The sequence below is a fragment of the Prunus mume genome, linkage group LG5 (assembly GCF_029339155.1).
Source record: "Prunus mume cultivar Tortuosa linkage group LG5, ASM2933915v1, whole genome shotgun sequence".
Classification (NCBI taxonomy): Eukaryota; Viridiplantae; Streptophyta; class Magnoliopsida; order Rosales; family Rosaceae; genus Prunus; species Prunus mume.
Window position 1 is genome coordinate 2,529,319 of NC_142702.1, and position 21,428 is coordinate 2,550,746.

Consider the following 21,428-nt stretch of genomic DNA (forward strand, 5'->3'; position numbering starts at 1 on the left):
AAGGGAACTAAAAGTGAAAGAAAGAAGTTGACTGTAGTAAATTCAAAATAAAATCAAACCCTATAGTAAGAGCAATCACTAGTTTACTGGGAAGCATAATGAAACTCATTTCAAAGAGACGTACCGGTTCAGAAGAACATTAGGATTGTAGGGAAACAGATTCTTTTGGTGTAGACCTTCAATAGAAATTTTAAGTGAAAGTAAGCACTCTTTGGCTTCTTTGAAATACTGTCCTCCATTTTGGGTATGCTTGCAGCCATTTTCATTTTCTTCATCAGGTTCATCATCAAGAAATGTAAGATGATTTTTTGTTGGTGCAAGAGAATCCTCTCCCCAGGAACTCAAGCCACCCAATGAAACTTTTCTTTTCTTGCAAAATGATTGATTTGTAGCTTGCCCACCCACTAGAAATTCCACAAATAAGCTCCATGAATCACACACTTTATGCAGGCACCTAAAAGAGAATGCATAAAGGATGGTAAGAAGCAAATGAAAGATACAAGGAGTTGCAATTAAAAACAACTGTCTGGGGTCAACCAAATTGATTCTTGTTTTGCTAATTAATTAAGAAGTCATGTAAAAGCAGAGGGTTAATGTTTTATAGTTTAGTCACCGAGGTCAACACCAGAAAAATGCAGCCCACCACGGCTTAGATTTCATAAGTTAAGAGAAGGTGTAGAAAGAGAAAAGACCTTAAAAGATATTCTGCACAAATAAAACCTTTTGTAAGCAACGTATGCAGAGGAGAGAAAAAACTCAGAGAGAATGAGAATGATTTAGTATATTTTTCATGTATTGCATCAGAGCCAAAAAACACTATATGCATGACACAAGCTGCCAAAAAAACAGATCCTAAAAACTAGGACACAAGGACTCATCTCCAACCATTCAAGGTAATTGCAGGCTATAATTCTTACACCTAGGCTAGAAATCGTTACAGCAGAAAGGACTAAGACAGCTAAGAATGACAGCTGTAGAGTTTCTCAAAATAGAAAGAAAACTAGCCGTTGGACATATCCTATAACAGCTATTACTATAAAAGGAAAGTTCTTCAGCTCCTTCGATTTCTTCATCCTCTTCACTTTGTCAATCTGCAGGATTAACATCTGCAGCTTGATTCAAGGCTAGTATGCAGCTTAACTCTCAACATGCACAACTGTTTCCGGTATCTTTTGAAATAAGGTAATCAAGAAGCACCTGATGGTCATAGCTCAACTGCAAAATAGGAAGAAAAAAGAAAGTGCACAATGTCAGTGATTATTTTTTATTCTGCAATACCATATACTTCAAATTAACAACTAGGAGGCATGCCGAAGTGGAAATATTAATGCAGATATGTAAATGTCCAAGAGTGAGCATCTTGCCTCTAGTAGGAAAAGATGGAACAAGAGTACAGGATTGAAAAGATCTGAGACACGGAAAAGTAAATTGCCATTCGAATCCTCCAATGCAACCTTTTCCTTTTCATCCCTATATATAAACCCAAAAATCTTGTTAAAAGGAATCCATGATGATAACTTTTAAAACAATGGAAAACGAGGATATTAATTCCTTACTGTTCTGCACAACAAGGTACACAAAGCAGATGCAAGAGCACTTTGAATAATACATCATCCTACAGTTCAAAAACAAGCCAAGAAATGAGGACATGAGTCTAAAAAACTGCAAGAAAAATACAACAAATGAAGAATACAGAACTGCAATTTTAGTACGTGAAATTGTTGAATAAGATGATGCATTCAGATAGACAAAACAAAATATGGATACAATTTTTCTTTTTTTGGGTCTGGGTGAATAGATTGCCTATTTTGCTTATATCACGTTGCATATAAACATAGACAAAAAAACTCCTAGTTTTAAAGATAAAGAAGACATACCTCTTTGATATACTGTTGGATGAAGGATTTGGCAAAGTCAACACATTCTACAAAATACATTTCATGCTCCACTGTCATATTAGCTGGAAGATGCCCTTGAAGCCAGTTATAAAGCTCCAAGAGACCTTTCTTTCTTAGACAGTAACATGAGGCTTCTAGTACTAGAAAGAAATCAATAAAGCAGAAAGGCACTGGTGAGCAATGCCAATGCGCCTCCCTCCACTAACCGACCTCTCCCTGCATGCGTGTTGACGACTAATTTATCCTTTCCTTTTCTTTATTACCCCAACCAAGACCCCAGGAATTATAAATCTCTCATTCCCTCTTCATTTGCCTCCCAATTCTCACTCCCTCAACAACATGAAACACAGTTTTCTATCTCTTCCTTTCACTCCACACGAAACAAACCCCTCATTTCTTATGCCTTTCCTTATTTGATGTCACCTTTCCTCCTTCGCACCAGCAAGCTTCGTCTGTCTTCATTTGGAGAAAAAGGACACGACCATACGGCTCCCGGACCGCCTAGATCCGCCTAGGCGCCGCTTAGATCAGCCCAGCCGCCTAGAACCGCCAGGCGCCTAACTCCTCGGTGTCGGTGTCCTCCCGCCTAGCGCCTAGGCCGATATTTGAACACGCTCAAAACTCAGAACGGGCTTGCTCTGTGCCCTAGGACGTTGATCTTGATGAGTTCGAGTCCGATTCACCGAATATTAAAAACCACGTATAGCCGCTCGGCTATAATATTTAAAAGAAAAATAAAGAAAAACTCCGAGTAAAGCCGGCCGGCTATACTATATAGCCGATCGGCTGTACTCTTTAAAATAAAACTAGGAAAAAACCTGGTATAGCCCCGTGGAAGTACTATACTATAGCCAACTTCAGGTTGTTCGCTTGGTTGTATTGCATGCTGCACACCTTTACAGTCACTTGATTCCTCTTGTTCTTCTTCTTATTGATGGTAATTTTATCACCTATCTCACATCATCAGAGAACACTGTTATTTTCTTACTTTTATGGAGAAAAGATGGGAAGGGGGAATGTAAGAATATGACATCAATTGTTGTTGTGGATCCTTATCAACAAGCCTGCTTGTTGAGTTTTAACAAGCCTGCTTGTTGATGGCAGATATTGGTATTGCCTCCTTATCAACACAAGGGTTGTGGACGATACCTTCTTGAGGTTCTCAATGATGTTGCAATATCTGAAAATGTCTATGACCTCACAGTTGATGAACCATTGGATTACTTTGAACATGTACGCACTTGTGTTGATGTACTGCGCCTTCATAAGTTCGATCCAATCAAGCATGCATCAGCTCAGCAGTTTCGCAACTAAAGCAAGGAAAATTGTCGAAGAAGACACACCCTCCTCGACTCATGCCAGACACTAGAGTCATTGAGGATGTCCGGAAAAGTTTGAAAATCAACAAGAAACAGTTTCTTCAGTGTTGGGAGGTTTTCCTTTATCTCGGCCTTGATCATGTGGACAACTATATGGATGATTTTGTGGGAATTATTTCTAATCGCATGAAGGATGATCTTATCGGAAAAGATTATGGGACTGGTGGGAAGCAAGTGATTGAAGTTCCAAGCAATTATGAACCCGAGATGTCTTTTGTGATGTTCAGGTCACAAGCTGGTGAAGCTGCTAGTACTGTTCAGATAGATGAGAATCAACCAAATCGGGAGGAGCAACTCCAGCAGTTAGTTGATGAGAGAGTGAAAAGATCAAATCAATAGCCGAGAAAGTGTCTGTGGAACTCTCTATCATTGCTGAGGCATCATAAAGGACTTCGATTTTGGCGATGCCCTTGTACTTTACCAATTGATGCAATCTGTAGGGTGAAAGTGGTTTGTGGGTTGGAATATCGGAGGCTTATCTGTAAATCTTTGAGCTCTATGCTTGCATCCTAGCTTTTGTTATTCGAATATTTGCAGAACTTTATTACTTCTCATGAAATTGAGCAGCTAACGCTACCTTTAACATGTCAATGTCGTTTTCATTCTCTGTAACTTGTATTTTTATTTCAATTTTGCACCGAGTTATAGGATCAGTGTTTACAAATAGAAAACAAGTCACCTGCTTTTTTCACATCCACTTTGTCAATTTAGGTAATATCTGTTTGGTACAAAGTAAAGTATCGTATATTGGAACAAAAACTTGCACAAGATAATGTACTCATTAATGGAACAAAAACCTCTCCCGACGACATTTCGTCGGCATAGGAAACTTTCCTCGGGAGAGGTCTAATCCGGCAAATAGTTGCCGGCATAGACATGTGCGGACGAAATGTCATCGCGACAAGTCTTCTTGCTCTCTATTTATTTATTTTTTAAATATAAAATTAGTTTCTTTACTTTTATTTTTTGCCCAACTTCTTTAATTTAATATATATGTCTTTAAGTAATATCTTAGCCTTTTATAATTACTTCAATTAGTAATTATATTATTATTCGAATATAGACGCACCGCTATACCGTTTAAATATTCGAATGTATTTAGGAAATATGACAAAGGGCACCTAAAAAGATAAGCAACATCATTATGTCACTTCTCATACACATGCAACACACAAACAAGGCATAAATTTTCTCTCAACCCTAAGCGCCCACTAAGTAACAAAGCTAGAACGTAAATACATACTAGGTCTAATTGATTCATTATCTCAAGGCTCAGCTTTGCTTCAGAGAAATCCAGATTTTTATAGTTATATTTAAAGCATACAGCCGCTCAACTATAATCTATAAACATAATATTTAAAAGTACCGTTGCGCGGCTATAAGCCATAAACAGAATATTTTAAAAGAGAGTATAGCCGCCTGGCTATACTCCATAAATAGATCATTTTAGAAGAGAATATCGCCGCTCGGCTATTCCGTTTGTTAAGACGTTCATAAAACAGTTCAAGACCATTCCTTGATATGTAGCTGAAGCGATGAATGTCCAGATCAATCGCAAAGTAGTTAGGACCCTGCATGTGAGAGGGCTTGATAAAGTCAAACAACATGGTTTTTCTATTTCATCTTCTTAACACTCAGCAACATAAATGTTCAACGTTTACCTTGTAAAAATTGTGCTAGGGGTGTGAAAGAACTGGTTTGTCATTATATGCATGCACAAGCTTCTTCTCAGCAGAACTCCGACCGATATCATCATGATTTACCACCCCAGCCAAGATCTTTAGTCTTTCTCTAAAAGGTACAATGGAGTCCGTTGCAAATCCTTTAACTTTTTCTGTCTCATCGTCAACCATTTTCTAAAAGCATCATTCAAATATATCAACAGCCTGAGTGTTCCAATAGAACATAAGATCACATTTCCAGCAGGGAGAGTACATCATAATAAAGTACATGCCTATCCAAATGGATGAACTAGCGTACAAAATGAAGTTACCTTGATGTTGTCCTGGAATTGAGGAGAGATGTCTTTATCAAAATTCTCAGAAGCTTTGAAATACATTACAAGACTCATCCCCTCTCCATCACTATCACCAAGAAACATTGCAGCAGGATAAGTAGGCAACTGCAACAAGGCGCAAAGCAATATCATTAGATATTGACAAAATATAACAAACAAAACATAACAAGATAAATCAATTCTGAAAAAATACCTATATGTTTACAATGAAAACTTTCCCATTTGCTTTCACTTTGGGAAGCTCAGGATTCTGGGCAATGTGATGTATCTTTTTGGGGCATACTGACACATCAACACCTATTGGAGTATATGGACTGTAGTTCGGAGCAGTTGACTTTCGTTATCTCTGAATGGTAGACCAACAGAAAATAATATTATCATTAGCAAGGCAGAACAGAGTAATTAGTTGCAAATGTCTAAATTCAGTTAAGGTTGGTCTTGACAAAAGAAAAAACCAAAGTCATACTTCAAATAGTTCTCGCCATAGAATTTAAAAGTTGAGGGTGGAATCTCAGACCAAGATCCTAAAGTCGGCTTCTCTACTCTACAACATGGAATGAGATTATCCTGGTCTAGGTCGATACATAAACCTTTTTGATTGACCTGTGGATATATCATTGAAATGTTCAGTAATATACATGTACATCAATCCCAATATTCTAAGTTTTCTTTCCATTCAAGGAAAATTGAATTATTTGAATGCTTACATTGTTCAATGGTTTCTTCTGCATCACAAGATCTCCTCTTAAAAAGAACGTCTGAAAACGGTTGATGGCTTTCTCTGGGACTGCGGAACCAAACTCTGTGCACGTAGAATCTTATCGTCGAAACTTACAGAAGGTACCAATCGAGATAAGCCGGATTTCAGGGCATTGTCTTGAATTTTTTCATTAGAATCACGTCCATCCTCTGTAAGTCCTTTAAAGCTTCCATAAGAGTCATCTAATATATTCTTCCTCTTACTGCAAACTTCATCAGCCTTCCCTAAGTGAAAAAGCTCATAGCCCAGGGAATTAATAAGCGAAAACCAATTTGATCCCCTGCGCTCATCTTTGCCTATGATTTTATTTGATTTACCTCCATCAATTTTCATATAGCTTTGGTATTCTTCATACTTACGCCTATTATCAACAAAGTGAGCAGATCTCGTACTAAAGTACTTGGCCACTTGAGATATTCCCAACTGGATTGCTTGTTAATGGAAAACCATCTGTAGAATAAGAGAAGAAAATTAAGAAAACAAAACAAAATCCTTTGCCAATAAGTAGCTCAAGAAAAATTACTTCAATAGTAAAGAAATTTTGCAATCAAACAAGACAACAAGGCTTTCATTCTGTAATATGTAGTTACAAGCTGATGGCCATTACCTCTGTGTATACTGATAATGTCATCATCCGAGTCTGACTCCAGAATACACACCGAGTCAAAACAAGCTTCCTCTTGGAAAATTACTGCAAATGAACAACTTTCAAAATATGAGATTCAAGAGCTATGAATTTTCTTGTCAGCACTATTGGTTGAAATTGAAGGATTTTCTATGTGACTTTATTGGACAGTAACATTAAGCTTCTAGTACTAGAAAGAAATCAATAAAGCAAAAAGGCATTGGTGAGCAATGCCAATGCGCCGCCCTCCACTAACCGACCTCTCCCTGCATGTATGTTGACGACTAATTTATCCTTTCCTTTTCTTTACCCCAACCAAGACCATCGGGAATTATAAATCTCTCATTCCCTCTTCATTTGCCTCCCAATTCTCAGTCTCTCAACAACAGAAACACAGTTTTCTATCTCCTCCTTTCACTCCGCACGAAACAAACCCCTCATTTCTTATGCCTTTCCTTATTTTATGTCACCATTCCTCCTTCTCACACACTATATACATGTCACCTTTGCTCCTTCGCACCAGCAAGCTTCGTCTGTCTTCATTTGGAAATAAAAGGACACGACCTACCCTAGCCCCTAGACCAGACCCACCCAGGTCGCCGAGGCACCGCCTAGATCCGAGCCGCCTAGGCCCTCCCTAACTCCGTGGTGTCGGTGTCCTCTCCCACCTAGTGCTTAGGCCGATTTTTCGAACCCTACTCAAAACCTTGAACGGGCTTGCTCTATGCCCTAGACGTTCGTAGTGATGAGTTCGAGTCCGATTCACTAGAATATTTATAAAAAAAACCCAGTATAGCGGAACGGCTACACTATTTTTTTAAAAAAATTTACCGCAGAAGTACTATTTTTAAAATAAAATTTTGGAAAAAACAACCGAGTATAGCCGGGAAAAAAACAACCGAGTATAGCCGTTCGGCTATACAATTTTTCAAAAAATATGAACCACCATTCTAAATTTTCTAAGAGAATGGATTCATCTTCATAGGAACCTTTGGATCTACCACATGAAAACCACCTTTGGCTACGATTTTTTCTCTTATTGTTCTTTTTTGTGTAAAATTTGGATTTTATAACTATGGTGCACAAATTATATTAATTTGAGAAAATTTTGATAAATCACATCAACATGTCGTGTGGATATGTACACAAGCAATAAAATAACTTCTCAAGTGAGTCAGTGAATTACTAGAGTATTTTCATGATCACAAATTTATTGATTCGATTTAGCACTCCGGACATAAATTTGTTTTGGTAAGAGTCCATAAACATAATATTTTAAATGTATAGCCGCACGGCTATACCTTTGAAATATCATAATCTGAATTTAACATAAGAGTGATCTAACATATTCTTCCTCTTCTTGCAAACTTCAATCAGCCTTCCCTAAGCGAGAAAGCTCATAGCTCTGGGTACTAATAAGTGAAAACCAATATGATTCCCTGCGCTCATCTTTGCCTGTGATTTTATCTGATTTACCTCCATCTATTTTCATATAGCTTTGGAATTCTTCATACTTACACCCATTTCAACAAAGCGAGCAGATCTTTCGTACTGAAGTACTTGGCCACTCTAGATATTCCCAACTGGATTGCTTCAAAGATAATGATGTTTTACAATCAGACAAGACCACAAGGCTTTCACTCTGTAATATGTTGTTACAGGCTTATGCCCAATACCTTCATGTATACTGATAAAGTCATCATCCGAGTCAAACTCCAGAATACTCACTGATTCAAACCAAGCTTCCTCTTGGAAGATTACTGCAAATGAATAACTTTCAAAATATGAGATTCAAGAGCTATGAATACTCTTGTCAACACTATTGGTTGAAATAGAAAGATAGTTGAAATCTGATGAAAGAAAACACATACCATTCGAATCATATTGACTGTGGTGCCATTGCAGCTGGTTGACCAGGAAGAAAAAAAAAGTAAAAAAAGAAAAAAGAAGAAGAGAAGAGCACGTTGGATGAAACACACTCGCGAGAGGAGGAAGCCTGTCAAAAACCTCAATGATGTTAACGTGAATTTTAGAAGGAAAAAAAAAACCTCATTTACAGTTTGATGACGTGTCATGTGTTAAGTGGTTATATTGTTTGAGTGATTTAAATTTAACGAAATGCAGGACCTAAATGCAGAGCCTCATGGTCCCATATTACATATATATGTGTTTTACGTATTATCTATTTTAATAGAAGTGCTAGCTTTAAGGAGGTTGGGTTCGAAATCGAATTTAGGATCACATATACAGAAATAAATGCTCTTAATCTCCTGTCATCTATATAATTGAATAAATGAAACATCATCGCATGATTTGAGAGCAAATTCTACTCCATTTCCCCCATTAGGCCAATAGTACCACCGACCTCACCTGCATGGTCTCACTAGTCAGCTAAGAAGAACAAAGATTTACGCAGAAGGCAATTGTGGGAAGAAAATATCTGAGTGGGTGAACCAACGGCTTTCAAAATTGGAAATCAAAGCAAATTCAAGCAGTTGGTTTTCTGCTTTTGTGACACCACAACGTGGCCACCCCATAAATCCAGCTCTTGACCCATGTTCTCTCTCCGCTGTGTGGGCCCCACTCCCCTTCCCCAACTCTCTTCTTTATTTGTTCTCTCTAGCTAAAACTAAAAGATTTTCTTTTCTTCATTCAAATTAAATCTTTGATTTGCAATGGCACATTTGAGCAGCATTGTCATGAAGATGAAGGTCTTGGTCTTTGCCTTTGCCGTGGTGGCTTTCTTTACGGCTGTGTCTTCGGCCCAAGATTTTGATGTTGCACCCGCTCCCGCGCCGGCTCAAGACAAAGGAGCAGCTCACTCTGTGGTGGCCTCATGGGCTATGATCCTCTGCCTCCCGTTTTTCTTGTCCATGGTTGCTCTCCTCAACCACTAGATTTTAATTATTATTTCCACCCATTTATTACTTGCTAGTATTAATTCTTTTCGGTGATTCTTTTATTTTATGTATGTATTTATAATGCGTGTATTTTCCTTGATCATTCTGTGTTGATGTGATACCATATTATAAATACAGACAAGTATTGAAGGTTCTGAAACAAATTGTAGTTTTGGGAGAATTTGTAAGCATTGCTTTACACAACTAACACAGTCCCTCCAGCTGGGTGATTGTGAGACATCCGGGTGATTAAATGATTTAGATTTTATAAATGAAGGATTGAGAATAAATTTTCAAACCACTTCGGTGATAACAGAGATCGATAATCAAAAGAACAAACAAACATTCACACACAAATCAAACACCACAGTTTTACGTGGTTCACTCATAATTGAGCTACGTCCACGAGGTTGCTAGGGTTTTTCACTAATTGAATAAGAAGATTACAAGTACAAGAGCACTCTAAGTCTGTTCCAATCTGGTTCAGAATAGGAAACAAAACAAAACAAAATTTAAATTTAAAAACACGAAATCAGAACAAAGGAACATTGCTCGACACTGCAGCACAAGATACCACACTTGGGATACTGAAGCTCTCTCAACTGCTGAAGTGCCCAACAAGACTTGAGCGTACTTCGAACCACACTCTTCCGGCATTGCAATTTTCCTGTACTCTTACAAGGTCCCTGTTCCACAAAAGTTATTATCAACTTAATAGAACTAGAATGAAGTTTATGCAAGTGTAGGATACACAGAAAATGATAACGCACGCAAACCAGGCATCAAGGATATAATATGTGAAACAAAAATCACATGCACATCATATAGAATGGAACATTATCTATCTGTTTGTGTATATAAGCCTAAATGTAGTAGCTCAAGGGTCGAGTCAATCTTATGATCAATACCCAGGTGCATTAACAGGGAACATACATTTGAATGATGGCTATTGGCTTTCTTCACTCCATCTGTTTCTTCTTCTCTCCACTGCAGATTTATGGAAGTAACTAGATTGAAAATAAACCAATGTTATTACCATATGAACAATTTTTTTCAGAACTGGATAATTGAAAAATGTTTGTTTGATCCGTGGAATTATAAAACAATTACATATGATGAAGTAGTTACCTATTATTCGTTTGCCAGTTCTTCAGAAGCCATAACGCCATCCAAGCTTAAAACACTGGGTCATGTTCGTTTCAGTATTTTATTTATGCTCATGAATACGGTTCAACTGAACTTCAATTCTCCTCATGCACATCGTTCAAGGGAACTTCATTTCTCACACGGGACCTGAAAAGACAAGGAAGAAGGTAGAGTTAGCTAGGAATTGATTTCTTTAGAAAAGGACTAAGAAACAGAGATGTACAAACCTGTTTGATTTTGAAGGACCCGAAAAATCTGCCCTCTTTGATTTTGCTTTTCTGTATAAAGTAATAGTATCCAATTTCGAACTGGCTTAAAACGGTGAGGCCGCGAATCCATTTGAAAGCCATTGAAGTTATGTGAGGTTGTCTGTCTCTTCTGGAAGGTAATGCCAAACTAAAGGAATACTCAATTTCCAATTGATAGAGAGTAGAATCTAGTGTCACTGTCTTACATCTTCAATACCAAGATGACAAAGCACTACTCTCTCCACCCAGCCATCTCGGTACACTGCATGTTCAAAAACCAATGATAACTCTCATTTAAGCATTCAAAGAATAAACCCGCACAGGAAATGATAATGCATGCAAAGAAGATGATGCGGTAAATGAGCATCAAAGACCACATTCAACAGAAAGAGTATGACATCCTACCAACAATGTACATAACCAAAGAAACGAAGAACACAATTAACTTCATTCCTGGTATATCAATCTGAATTTCATTCATAAATATCAGCCATCATGAAAAAATATAAACTACTTTCAGAACACGACCCCAGTTTCATAACCCATAAGGAAATTTGAGAGATAAAATTACCTAAATCCATCACATGTAAAACTCGGTATGAATATGTTTGGCTCTAATAATAGGAATTATTCAATTATGTAACATGGGCATATCAAAACTCAGTATATATGCTAGCAGAAGGCAGCATGATAGAAGTATCAATGTTTTAAATAACGCGCCCTCAGTTCCCTTTGTGGCGGGCCTCTTGGCGAGGCGGTCGGAATTTGCCTCGAGGTGGAGCTAATTATGAGAAAGTCACCAAAAGCAGCGTACGCCTTTCTTCGAGGCTTATGCATCCCCTTAGAGGTGTAAACACATGGTAGTACGGTACTATAGAAATTGGGTCAGAAATGGGAGAAATTATACAATACACGTGGTAGTACGGTACTATTGTATAATTTCTCAAAGTAATCCCCTTTATCCAAAACAAAAAACAAAAACAAAAATTCATGATTTTCCTTTACTAGCACCCAAGTTCTTTTCAAGGTACAGGTCTTTCAAAGACACCAATTTCAAAAGCCATAACGAAATTTGAGAGTTAGAATTACCTAAATTCATCACATGTACAACTGAGTCACTTATATGATTAAAGTCAGGATGCCTAATCAGTTTCTTCTTTTAATCACTGCATATCCATAAAAGAAAAATAAGAACAAAACCGAATGTTATTATCATGTAAACATACCAACAACAAAACAATGTTAGGATCAAGGGCTCATCATCTAATACATACATACCACTTTCTTGGTGACCTGCTGTTGCACAATCACAATCAAGCCGTAAGAGTTTTTAGTGGGGACCCAATCTCCGCTGACCCAACCCTTAAAAATCGTAATATTGAGCTGAAAAAGAATAAAATGAACAAGCTGAGGTTGGTTGCCATTTGAATAAAAGTGTCAATGCAAAAGAAAGAAATTAGTTAGAAAAACGCACCAGCCACTGGATTAATGCGAATGTCTGGGATGTGAGCAATCTTGGACCAGTCCTCACCTGTTCCTTTCTGGCATCTTTGTGTTAACATGGGACATTTCCAAATGTTCAAACTTTTTAATGAGGTGAGGCAACGAAGCCCTTCTGGGAGTGATGCCAAATTAGGGCAATCCGATATCCAAAGCAACTTTAGTGATTTGAGGTTGCCCATCCCTTCTGGTAGTGAAGCCAATTTCGGGCAATCAAAAATTTTCAGATCCTGTAAGGAGATGAGGCATCGAAGCCCTTCTGGGAGTGATGCCAGATTGGGGAAGCATCGAATTCGAAGATTGGAAAGTGATTTGAGGTTGCCGATCCCTTCTGGCAGTGATGCCAATATAGGACAATCACTAATTTCGAGGTGCTGAAGTAATGTGAGGTTGCGGATCCCTTCTGGTAGTGATGCCAATTTAGGACAATCACTAATTTTGAGGTGCTGAAGTAATGTGAGGTTGCGGATCCCTTCTGGTAGTGATGTCAAATTTGGACAGCGTGAAATATGCAGTCTCTGTAAGGAGATGAGGCGACCCATCCCTTGATCTGGTAGTGATACCAAATTAGGGCAATTTTTAATTGAGAGCTCTTGGAGTAATGTGAGGTTTCCAATCCCTTCTTCTGGCACATATTCTATATCCTCAACGTCCCTAATGTCCAGATATTTTAATTTGGAGGAGGGAACAAATGAGGAGGGAAGGACCTTCCAGCTGCTTCTCTTTAACTCCAGTGTATCAAGATTTGGGTACAGCGGCATGGAAGTTAGGTTAGGACAATCCCTTGAGATTAGGGCAATTAAATAGACGAAGACTCTCTAAGGATGGAAAGAAGGTCGTCGATGGAGAAGCAGCTGACATCATCATCATCTCATCACCGGAAAAGTCCTTAACCTTGTCTTCTGCTGATATGTGCTCCAAATTCCTTAACCCCCAAAGCCAAAGATTCTTAAGAAAAGGTAAATGATCCAACGGTGGAAGATGTTGGCATCTATCACAGTCATACAATCTGAGATTAACAATATTTGTGAGAGAATGAAACCAACTCGCAAACCTCGCACCCGGGTATTCCTCCACGACTAACTGTTTTAGACTTGAATGGGGCTGCAGCGCTTCCATTGACTTAATAATTACATCACTCTCCTCCTCAACCGCATCACTATTTTCTCTTTCGATGCCCATCCAATGTAAAGTCAACGAATAGAGATGTCGTTTCTCCTTCAAAACTGCACCATCATAATTCAATTCTGACACCATATCTTTCTTGTACCCCAAATTTCTGATCTCCAACTTTCCTCTTAAATCTTTCAGCTTCCCCAACTCACTGAGCCCTGCACTGTCCTTGGACATGGAACTATTTTCACTAAAAACAAACATACTCAAAGTACGAAGACAAGTCATTTGGCCCAAGCCAGGAGGAATCCGAGCCAATTTAGAACATCCTTCCAAAACGAGATGCCTCAAGTTGATCAATTTCTTGATATCTCTAGGCAATTCCACAAGAAAGCCACACCATTTGAGATCTAGTGTTTCCAAATTTTGAAGTTCGACTATCCAATTTGGAAGTCTCTCCATTTTGTGGTTATCACTAAGATCAAGATATCTTAAATGTTTCATTTTCCTAAGACATTTTGGCAATTTTGTAATTCCCAATCCATTCAAACTCAACATACGCAATGACTTGAAATTTGAAGCAATTGTAGCACAAAATGACTTATGGAATGACTTCGGCGGCATCCAGCTATATTCTAGGAAAAGAAAAGTCCTTAGCTTATGTGATTCCAGCAAGGATGTCGGTATTTTCCATTCCGACCAATCAACATCAAAATCGAAAGATACATGAAGAAGACGTTTTGCATCAAAATCAGTCGTATTGCGATCTATTATTCTGCTTCCCTCCCCTGCCACTTTAACAGCAAGTTCATTCATGAGATCATGCATTTTACAGCTTGTTATTATACCAAACTCATCTTTTTCTTCTTCTTGGAAAAAAGATCTCCAAACTAGTTCGTTATAATATTCATAACCAACATCTTCCAAGCACTCATTAGGATTTGAAGACTGAACGAACCCTTGTGCCACCCACAGCTTAATTAAATTCTCTACGGGAATCTCATAATCTGGGGGGAACAAACTACAAAAAGCAAAACAATGTTTCAAATGTGATGGGAGAACATCATAACTCAGCCTAAGTGTTGGTATAATAACATCTTCTTCTTGACTTATTGTTGAAAGCTTGTTGCTCTTGAAAGCCAACCACTCACTTTCTTGATGTTTAGAGTACAACATCCGTCCTATGGTCCTTATAGCAAGAGGAACCCCCTGACATTTTCTAGCAATCTCCTCCCCAATGGCCTTAATTGTTGAACTCTCTGGCTCTTTTCCCTCTTTGAACGCCATTTTCTTAAATAAAAACCAAGACTGCTCTTCATTCAAGCCCCTTAAGTTATATGGTTCAGCTGTATCTGCTATATTTGCAACTTTTTTACTACGAGTAGTTATTAGTATTTTACTACCTCTTGCACCACCCATCAACAAGTCTTTCAAGTCGTCCCATTTTCCATGATCTTCATTCCACACATCGTCTAACACAAGGAGGTATTTCTTTCCATCTATCTTTCCCCTAAGGTTCCTTTGCAATTGATCCATCCTGAGGTTTTTTGGTTCCTCATTAGTTGCAGATTGAATGATTTTCTCAGCAAGTACTTTCAATTCAAAAACATTGGAGACACATATCCACATTTTCAGCTCAAAATGCTTTTGAACCTCCTCATCGTTGAAAACTAGTTTGGCAAGTGTAGTTTTTCCCAATCCTCCAAATCCAACTATGGAAATAGTTGAGACATTTTCTGTAGAGATGGGATGCAACAGAAGTTGAATAATTGCTCTTTTATCTTCATCTCTCCCTATTATATTATCCTCCAGGACAAATGAGTGATTGTCCCCCTCTCTTCTCACAAATTCTACATCTGCACGATTCCTTTCTAACTGACCAAATGTTCTTTTCAAGGCAATCTCATGAAGTCTCTTGTCAAGATCTTTTATCTTATGACCAATTTTCAGCCCAAAAACAAGCTGATTTGATCTAGAGAAAAAGATGCGTACCTGCTTTGACACTTTATTATTTCCGGGCACCATTTGTCTCCACTGAGCTTCAGTATAAAACTCATCGAGCACGTCATCAGCTTCATAAACTGCATCTTCTACGCTTTGGAGCCACACTTTGACTTGATTATTGTTGGCTTGTTTTTGCTCAGCATCAAGAAGAACAGCTTGGAGTTGGGCAACTTTGTCCTTCAGCTTTTGGAGGTCATCTTTGACACCCCAAAGCAAGGCAATCTCTTGGAAAACAAGGGAGCCTAACCTTCCAATGATCCCTTCTGCAACGTTGAAGAGGACTCCTTCTGCCATTGGAGAAAGGAAAAGAGTATTCACTTGGAGAAAGGAAAAGAGTATTCTTGACGAAAGTTGTGGTTTGTTGATAGAGTTATTTGGTGTGGAACAGCAAGTGGAACAAAAGTAATAATAATTGGACAAAGGAAAGAGGAAACATACATCAAATCAAGTGGGAAAGCTTTGAATATTTGGTGTGGAACAGCAAGTGGAGCAAGTTGAAGAAATGTTTGACTCAAATATGCTTTCGGTGGTTTTGACATTATTTTAATGAAGGAGTCCAATTGGTTCAAATCAGTGATGTTGCCATTTTCTCCGCAGCTTAGAATGAGTTGTTCTCCTCCAGGGAGGGAAAGAAGGGTGCCGCTGGCAAATTCTTTAAATATTTTCTTCCGATCCACATTTATGGTTTGGCGTGTAGAAGTTCACAATTTTTTAGACAAAAAAAACTTATAAAAATAAAACGATAATTTTATCATTCACAATTTATGGAATAAACAACATTACAAATTATAGTTGTTTATGAAGAGTTTTTATATTTTTGCGTGAAAATGATAATTGGATTAATTAACAAGATGAATATTTACATCTCACAATTTAAACAAAAAATTATCACTCAAAAATTAAAACAAAAGATGAATAATGAAGAGAATTAACCTCATTCTTTTGCAGATCAATCTGAATTTAATTCATAAATATCAGCCATTATGACAAAATACAAACTGGTTTCACAACACGACATCAATTTCAAAAGCCATAAGGAAATTTGAGAGTTACAATTACCTAAATTCATCACTACATATCCATGAAAGAAAAATAAGAAACAAAACCGAATCATGTGAACATACCAACAACAAAACAATGCTAGGATGAAGATATATACCACTTTGTTGGTGATCTGCTGTTGCACAATCACAATCAAGCCATAAGAGTTTTTAGTGCACTGACCCAACCCTTAAAGATCATAAAATGGACCTGAAAAAGAAGAAAATGAAAGAGCTGAGGTTGGTAGCCATTTGAATGAAAATGTGAATGCAAAACAAAGAAATTAGTTAGAAAAACGCACCAAGCTAGCGAACAATGCAAATGTCTGGGATGTGAGCAATCTTGGACCAGTCCTCACCTGTTTCTTTCTGGCATCTTTGCTTTAAGATGGGGCAATCTACAATTGTCAACCTTTTTAATGAGGCGAGGCAACGAAGCCCTTCTGGGAGTGATGCCAAATTAGGACACTTTGAAATATGCAGTCTCTGTAAAGAGATGAGGCGACCCATCCCTTGATCTGGTAGTGATACCAAATTAGGGCAATTTTTAATTGAGAGCTCTTGGAGTAATGTGAGGTTTCCAATCCCTTCTTCTGGCACATATTCTATATCCTCAACGTCCCTAATCTCCAGATATTTTAATTTGGATGAGGGAACAAAGGAGGAGGGAAGGACCTTCCAGCTGCTTCCAAATAACTCCAGTCTATCAAGATTTGGGTACAGCGGCATGGAAGTTAGGTTAGGACAATACCGTACTTCTAAAGAAGAAAGACAAGGAAATGAAGAAGCCGAAGCTGTTTCATTCCTCCACCATCCCTTGAGATTAGGGCAATCAATTAGACGAAGACTCTCTAAGGAGGGAAAGAATGTCGTCGATGGAGAAGCAGCTGACATCATCATCATCTCATCATCGGCAAAGTCCTTAACCTTGTCTTCTGCTGATATGTGCTCCAAATTCCTTAACCGCGAAAGGGAAAGATTCTTAAGAAAAGGTAAATGATCCAACGGTGGAAGATGTTGGCATCTATCAGAGTCATACAATCCGAGATTAACAATATTTGTGAGAGAATGAAACCAACTCGCAAACCTCGCACCCGGGTATCCCTCAAGGACTAACTGTTTTAGACTTGAATGGGGCTGCAGCGCTTCCATTGACTTAATAATTACATCACTCTCCTCCTCAACCGCATCACTATTTTCTCTTTCGATGCCCATCCAATGTAAAGTCAACGAATAGAGATGTCGTTTCTCCTTCAAAACTGCACCATCATAATTCAATTCTGACACCATATCTTTCTTGTACCCCAAATTTCTGATCTCCAACTTTCCTCTTAAATCTTTCAGCTTCCCCAACTCACTAAGCCCTGCACTGTCCTTGGACATGGAACTATTTTCACTAAAAACAAACATACTCAAAGTACGAAGACGAGTCAATTCACCCAATCCAGGAGGAATTCGAGCCAATTTATAACAGAATTTCAAAATCAGATGCCTCAAGTTGATCAATTTCTTGATATCTCTAGGCAATTCCACAAGAGACTGACACCATTTGAGATCTAGTGTTTCCAAATTTTGAAGTTCGACTATCCAATTTGGAAGTCTCTCCATTTTGATATTAGAACTAAGATCAAGATATCTTAAATGTTTCATTTTCCTAAGACATTTTGGCAATTTTGTAATTCCCAATGTATTCAAACTCAACATACGCAATGACTTAAAATTTGAAGCAATTGTAGCACAAAATGAATTATGGAATGACTCCTTCCACAAATATTGGCTTAGGAAAAGAAAAGTCCTTAGCTTATTTGATTCCAGCAAGGATGTCGGTATTTTCCATTTCGACGAGTCAACATCAAAATTGAAAGATACATGAAGAAGACGTTTTGCATCAAAATCAGTCTTATTGCCATCTATTATTGTGCTTCCCTCCCCTGCCACTTTAACAGCAAGTTCATTCATGAGATCATGCATTTTACAGCTTTTTATTATACCAAGCTCATCTTTTTCTTCTTCTTGGAAAAAAGATCTCCAAACTAGTTCGTTATAATATTCATGACCAACATCTTCCAAGCACTCATTAGGATTTGAAGACTTAACGAACCCTTGTGCCACCCACAGCTTAATTAATTTCTCTACGGGAATCTTATAATCAGGCGGGAACAAACTACAATAAGCAAAACAATGTTTCAAATGTGATGGGAGAACATCATAACTCAGCCTAAGTGTTGGTATAATAACATCTTCTTCTTGACTTATTGTTGAAAGCTTGTTGCTCTTGAAAGCCAACCACTCACTTTCTTGATGTTTAGAGTACAACATCCGTCCTATGGTCCTTATAGCAAGAGGAACCCCCTGACATTTTCTAGCAATCTCCTCCCCAATGGCCTTAATTGTTGAACTCTCTGGCTCTTTTCCCTCTTTGAACGCCATTTTCTTAAATAAAAACCAAGACTGCTCGTCATTCAAGCCCCTTAAGTTATATGGTTCAGCTGTATCTGCTATATTTGCAACTTTTTTACTACGAGTAGTTATTAGTATTTTACTACCTCTTGCACCACCCATCAATAAGTCTTTCAAGTCGTCCCATTTTCCATGATCTTCATTCCACACATCGTCTAACACAAGGAGGTATTTCTTTCCATCTATTATTTTCCTAAGTTCTTTTTGCAACTGATCAATCTCAAGGCTTTTGGCTATTTCATTAGTTGCAGATTGAATGATTTTCTTAACAAGTATATCCAACTCAAATACATTTGACACACATATCCACATTTTCAGCTCAAAATGATTTTGAACCTCCTTATCGTTGAAAACTAGTTGGGCAAGTGCAGTTTTTCCCAATCCTCCAAATCCAACTATGGAAATAGTTGAGACATTTTCTGTTGAGATGGGATCCAAATCCAACAAAAGTTGAATAATTACTCTTTTATCTTCATCTCTCCCTATTATATTATCCTCCCGGACAAATGAGTGAGTGACCCTCTCTCTTCTTACAAATTCTACATCTTCACGATTCCTTTCTAACTGACCAAATGTTCTATTCGAGGCCATCTCATGAAGTCTCTTGTTAAGATCTTTTATCTTATGACCCATTTTCAGCCCAAAAACAAGCTGATTTGAGCTAGAGAAGAAGATGCGTACCTGCTTTGACACTTTATTATTTCCAGGCACCATTTGTCTCCACTGAGCTTCAGTATAAAACTCATCGAGCACGTCATCAGCTTCATAAACTGCATCTTCTACGCTTTCGAGCCACACTTTGACTTCATTATCGTTGGCTTGCTTTTGCTCCGCATCAAGAAGAACAGCTCGGAGTTGGGCAACTTTTTCCTTAAGCTTTCGGAGCTCATCTTTGACACCCCAAGGCAATGCAATCTCTTGCAAAACAAGGGAGCCTAACGTTCCAATGATTCCTTCTGCAATGTTGAAGAGGACTCCTTCTGCCATTGCCTTGATTCAGAATAAAAGCAGAGGTGAATTAATTACAATAACTTCAAGTGTTTGTTTCAAATGGTGATCGTGGAAAATGGATCATCACATGGCTAGTCTTTATATAAGTCCCTGTAATTGGCATCTTTCAAGTAAATATTGGTTAGGCAAGGCATATGATTCTAGCCTACTATGTTAGTCTAAAGAATTTGTTGCTAGCAAGCAAAGATTGTTAATAGAATTAGGATCACACTTGATCTCAAGTAAAGCATTTGGAGATTAGTGAAGGATATATGCCTTGACACCCCTTTTAGCATATGATTCCCTGCAAAATGTACCACATGACCATAATTAAGATTCATTCTCATCGAAGAAATATAGAGATACTTTACCACGAACTGAAGTAAAGAATAAATACCTAAAAGTTATTTATCTGTCTGTGGGTCGGATTTGATTCTTGCCACTGGCCTAAGATTGCTCACATCCAAATACCAATACGTTGATATTTATACGTCTAAATATCTAGATTCAAAACTTGGTTCTTCCGTTTGCTAACTTGTTCTACCTAACACTTTTTGGACTTATCAGATATGCCAACCTCACTTGTTGATTTTTTTCTTTGTTGATTCATATGGCATACCATCGGTTCCACCAAAAAACGAAAGACATACCATCTGGTACATCTCAACCAAAGATGATTTGATAGGAAAATGTGGCACATTAGGATAGTATGGTCACATGGTACATCTTGTACACATATTATAATATGGGTGGACAACAACGTTTATTTTCCTCCCTTTTAGAGAATAGTATCAATAAATATCCACTTATATTATATCACGTGTACAAGATGTACCACGTGGTCATACTACTATAGTATTCTATAATCACTCTAGCTCTAGAGAGAATTAATTAATTTCCAATGGCTTCTTTGTTTTCAAAAGTAAACATTCTAAGGCACTCTATAACAAGTGTATTACTTGTTTATCCATCTTTATTCCTCCACAATTAACCATAAATGAAACAACAATTTCAATATTTTGGTAATAATACATGTTTTTTGTAATACAAAACAATATCGATCAAACAAAGTAAGGGATTTTGTAGGAAGAACCAAATTGGGTCAGTCCAACATTGCTTTGTTGCTGCAAGAAATTTAAGTGGGGAATTCACTTTAAATTTGCTGATCAACTTGAGCTTGAGGAGGTTCTTGTCCATCAGAGTTCATCATGAGGGCAATTTCAGCACGTGTTTTAGCTAATTGACATTCTGTATCTTGTATTTGTTGATGTAATTGGGAAATAACCCCAACGCAGCCATAGATAGGATCCTGTATTCTACACTGAGCCTCATAACACAAGGTCTCTGC

General features: G+C 37.9%; 2 protein-coding genes and 3 pseudogenes across 2 annotated transcripts; 1 reads left to right on the top strand and 4 right to left on the bottom strand.

Annotated features, from left to right (window-relative positions):
* Nucleotides 1-3,868, top strand: part of LOC103330479 (histone acetyltransferase type B catalytic subunit-like) — a 34,193-nt pseudogene extending 30,325 nt beyond the window's left edge.
* LOC148916631 (uncharacterized) lies at nucleotides 106-1,955 on the bottom strand (annotated as a pseudogene).
* Nucleotides 3,869-4,375: 507 nt separating the features above from the next.
* Nucleotides 4,376-9,055, bottom strand: LOC148916632 (uncharacterized; annotated as a pseudogene).
* Nucleotides 9,056-9,900: 845 nt separating this feature from the next.
* Nucleotides 9,901-16,037, bottom strand: LOC103343780 (putative disease resistance protein RGA1). Its single transcript, XM_089051941.1, is given in 8 exon segments — nucleotides 9,901-10,265; nucleotides 10,513-10,586; nucleotides 10,708-10,872; nucleotides 10,972-11,235; nucleotides 12,063-12,139; nucleotides 12,252-12,356; nucleotides 12,448-13,253; nucleotides 13,255-16,037. Coding segments are annotated over 3 exon segments (3,456 nt in total). The 5' UTR covers nucleotides 15,885-16,037; the 3' UTR covers nucleotides 9,901-10,265; nucleotides 10,513-10,586; nucleotides 10,708-10,872; nucleotides 10,972-11,235; nucleotides 12,063-12,139; nucleotides 12,252-12,336.
* A 469-nt stretch (nucleotides 16,038-16,506) lies between these two features.
* LOC103343741 (putative disease resistance protein RGA1) lies at nucleotides 16,507-20,077 on the bottom strand. Its single transcript, XM_089051942.1, has 2 exons — nucleotides 16,933-20,077; nucleotides 16,507-16,841 (listed from the first exon to the last, which is right to left on the bottom strand). Exon 1 carries the CDS (start codon nucleotides 20,075-20,077, stop codon nucleotides 16,937-16,939), a length of 3,141 nt encoding a protein of 1,046 aa, XP_088908068.1. The 3' UTR covers nucleotides 16,507-16,841; nucleotides 16,933-16,936.
* Nucleotides 20,078-21,428: the final 1,351 nt, after the last annotated feature.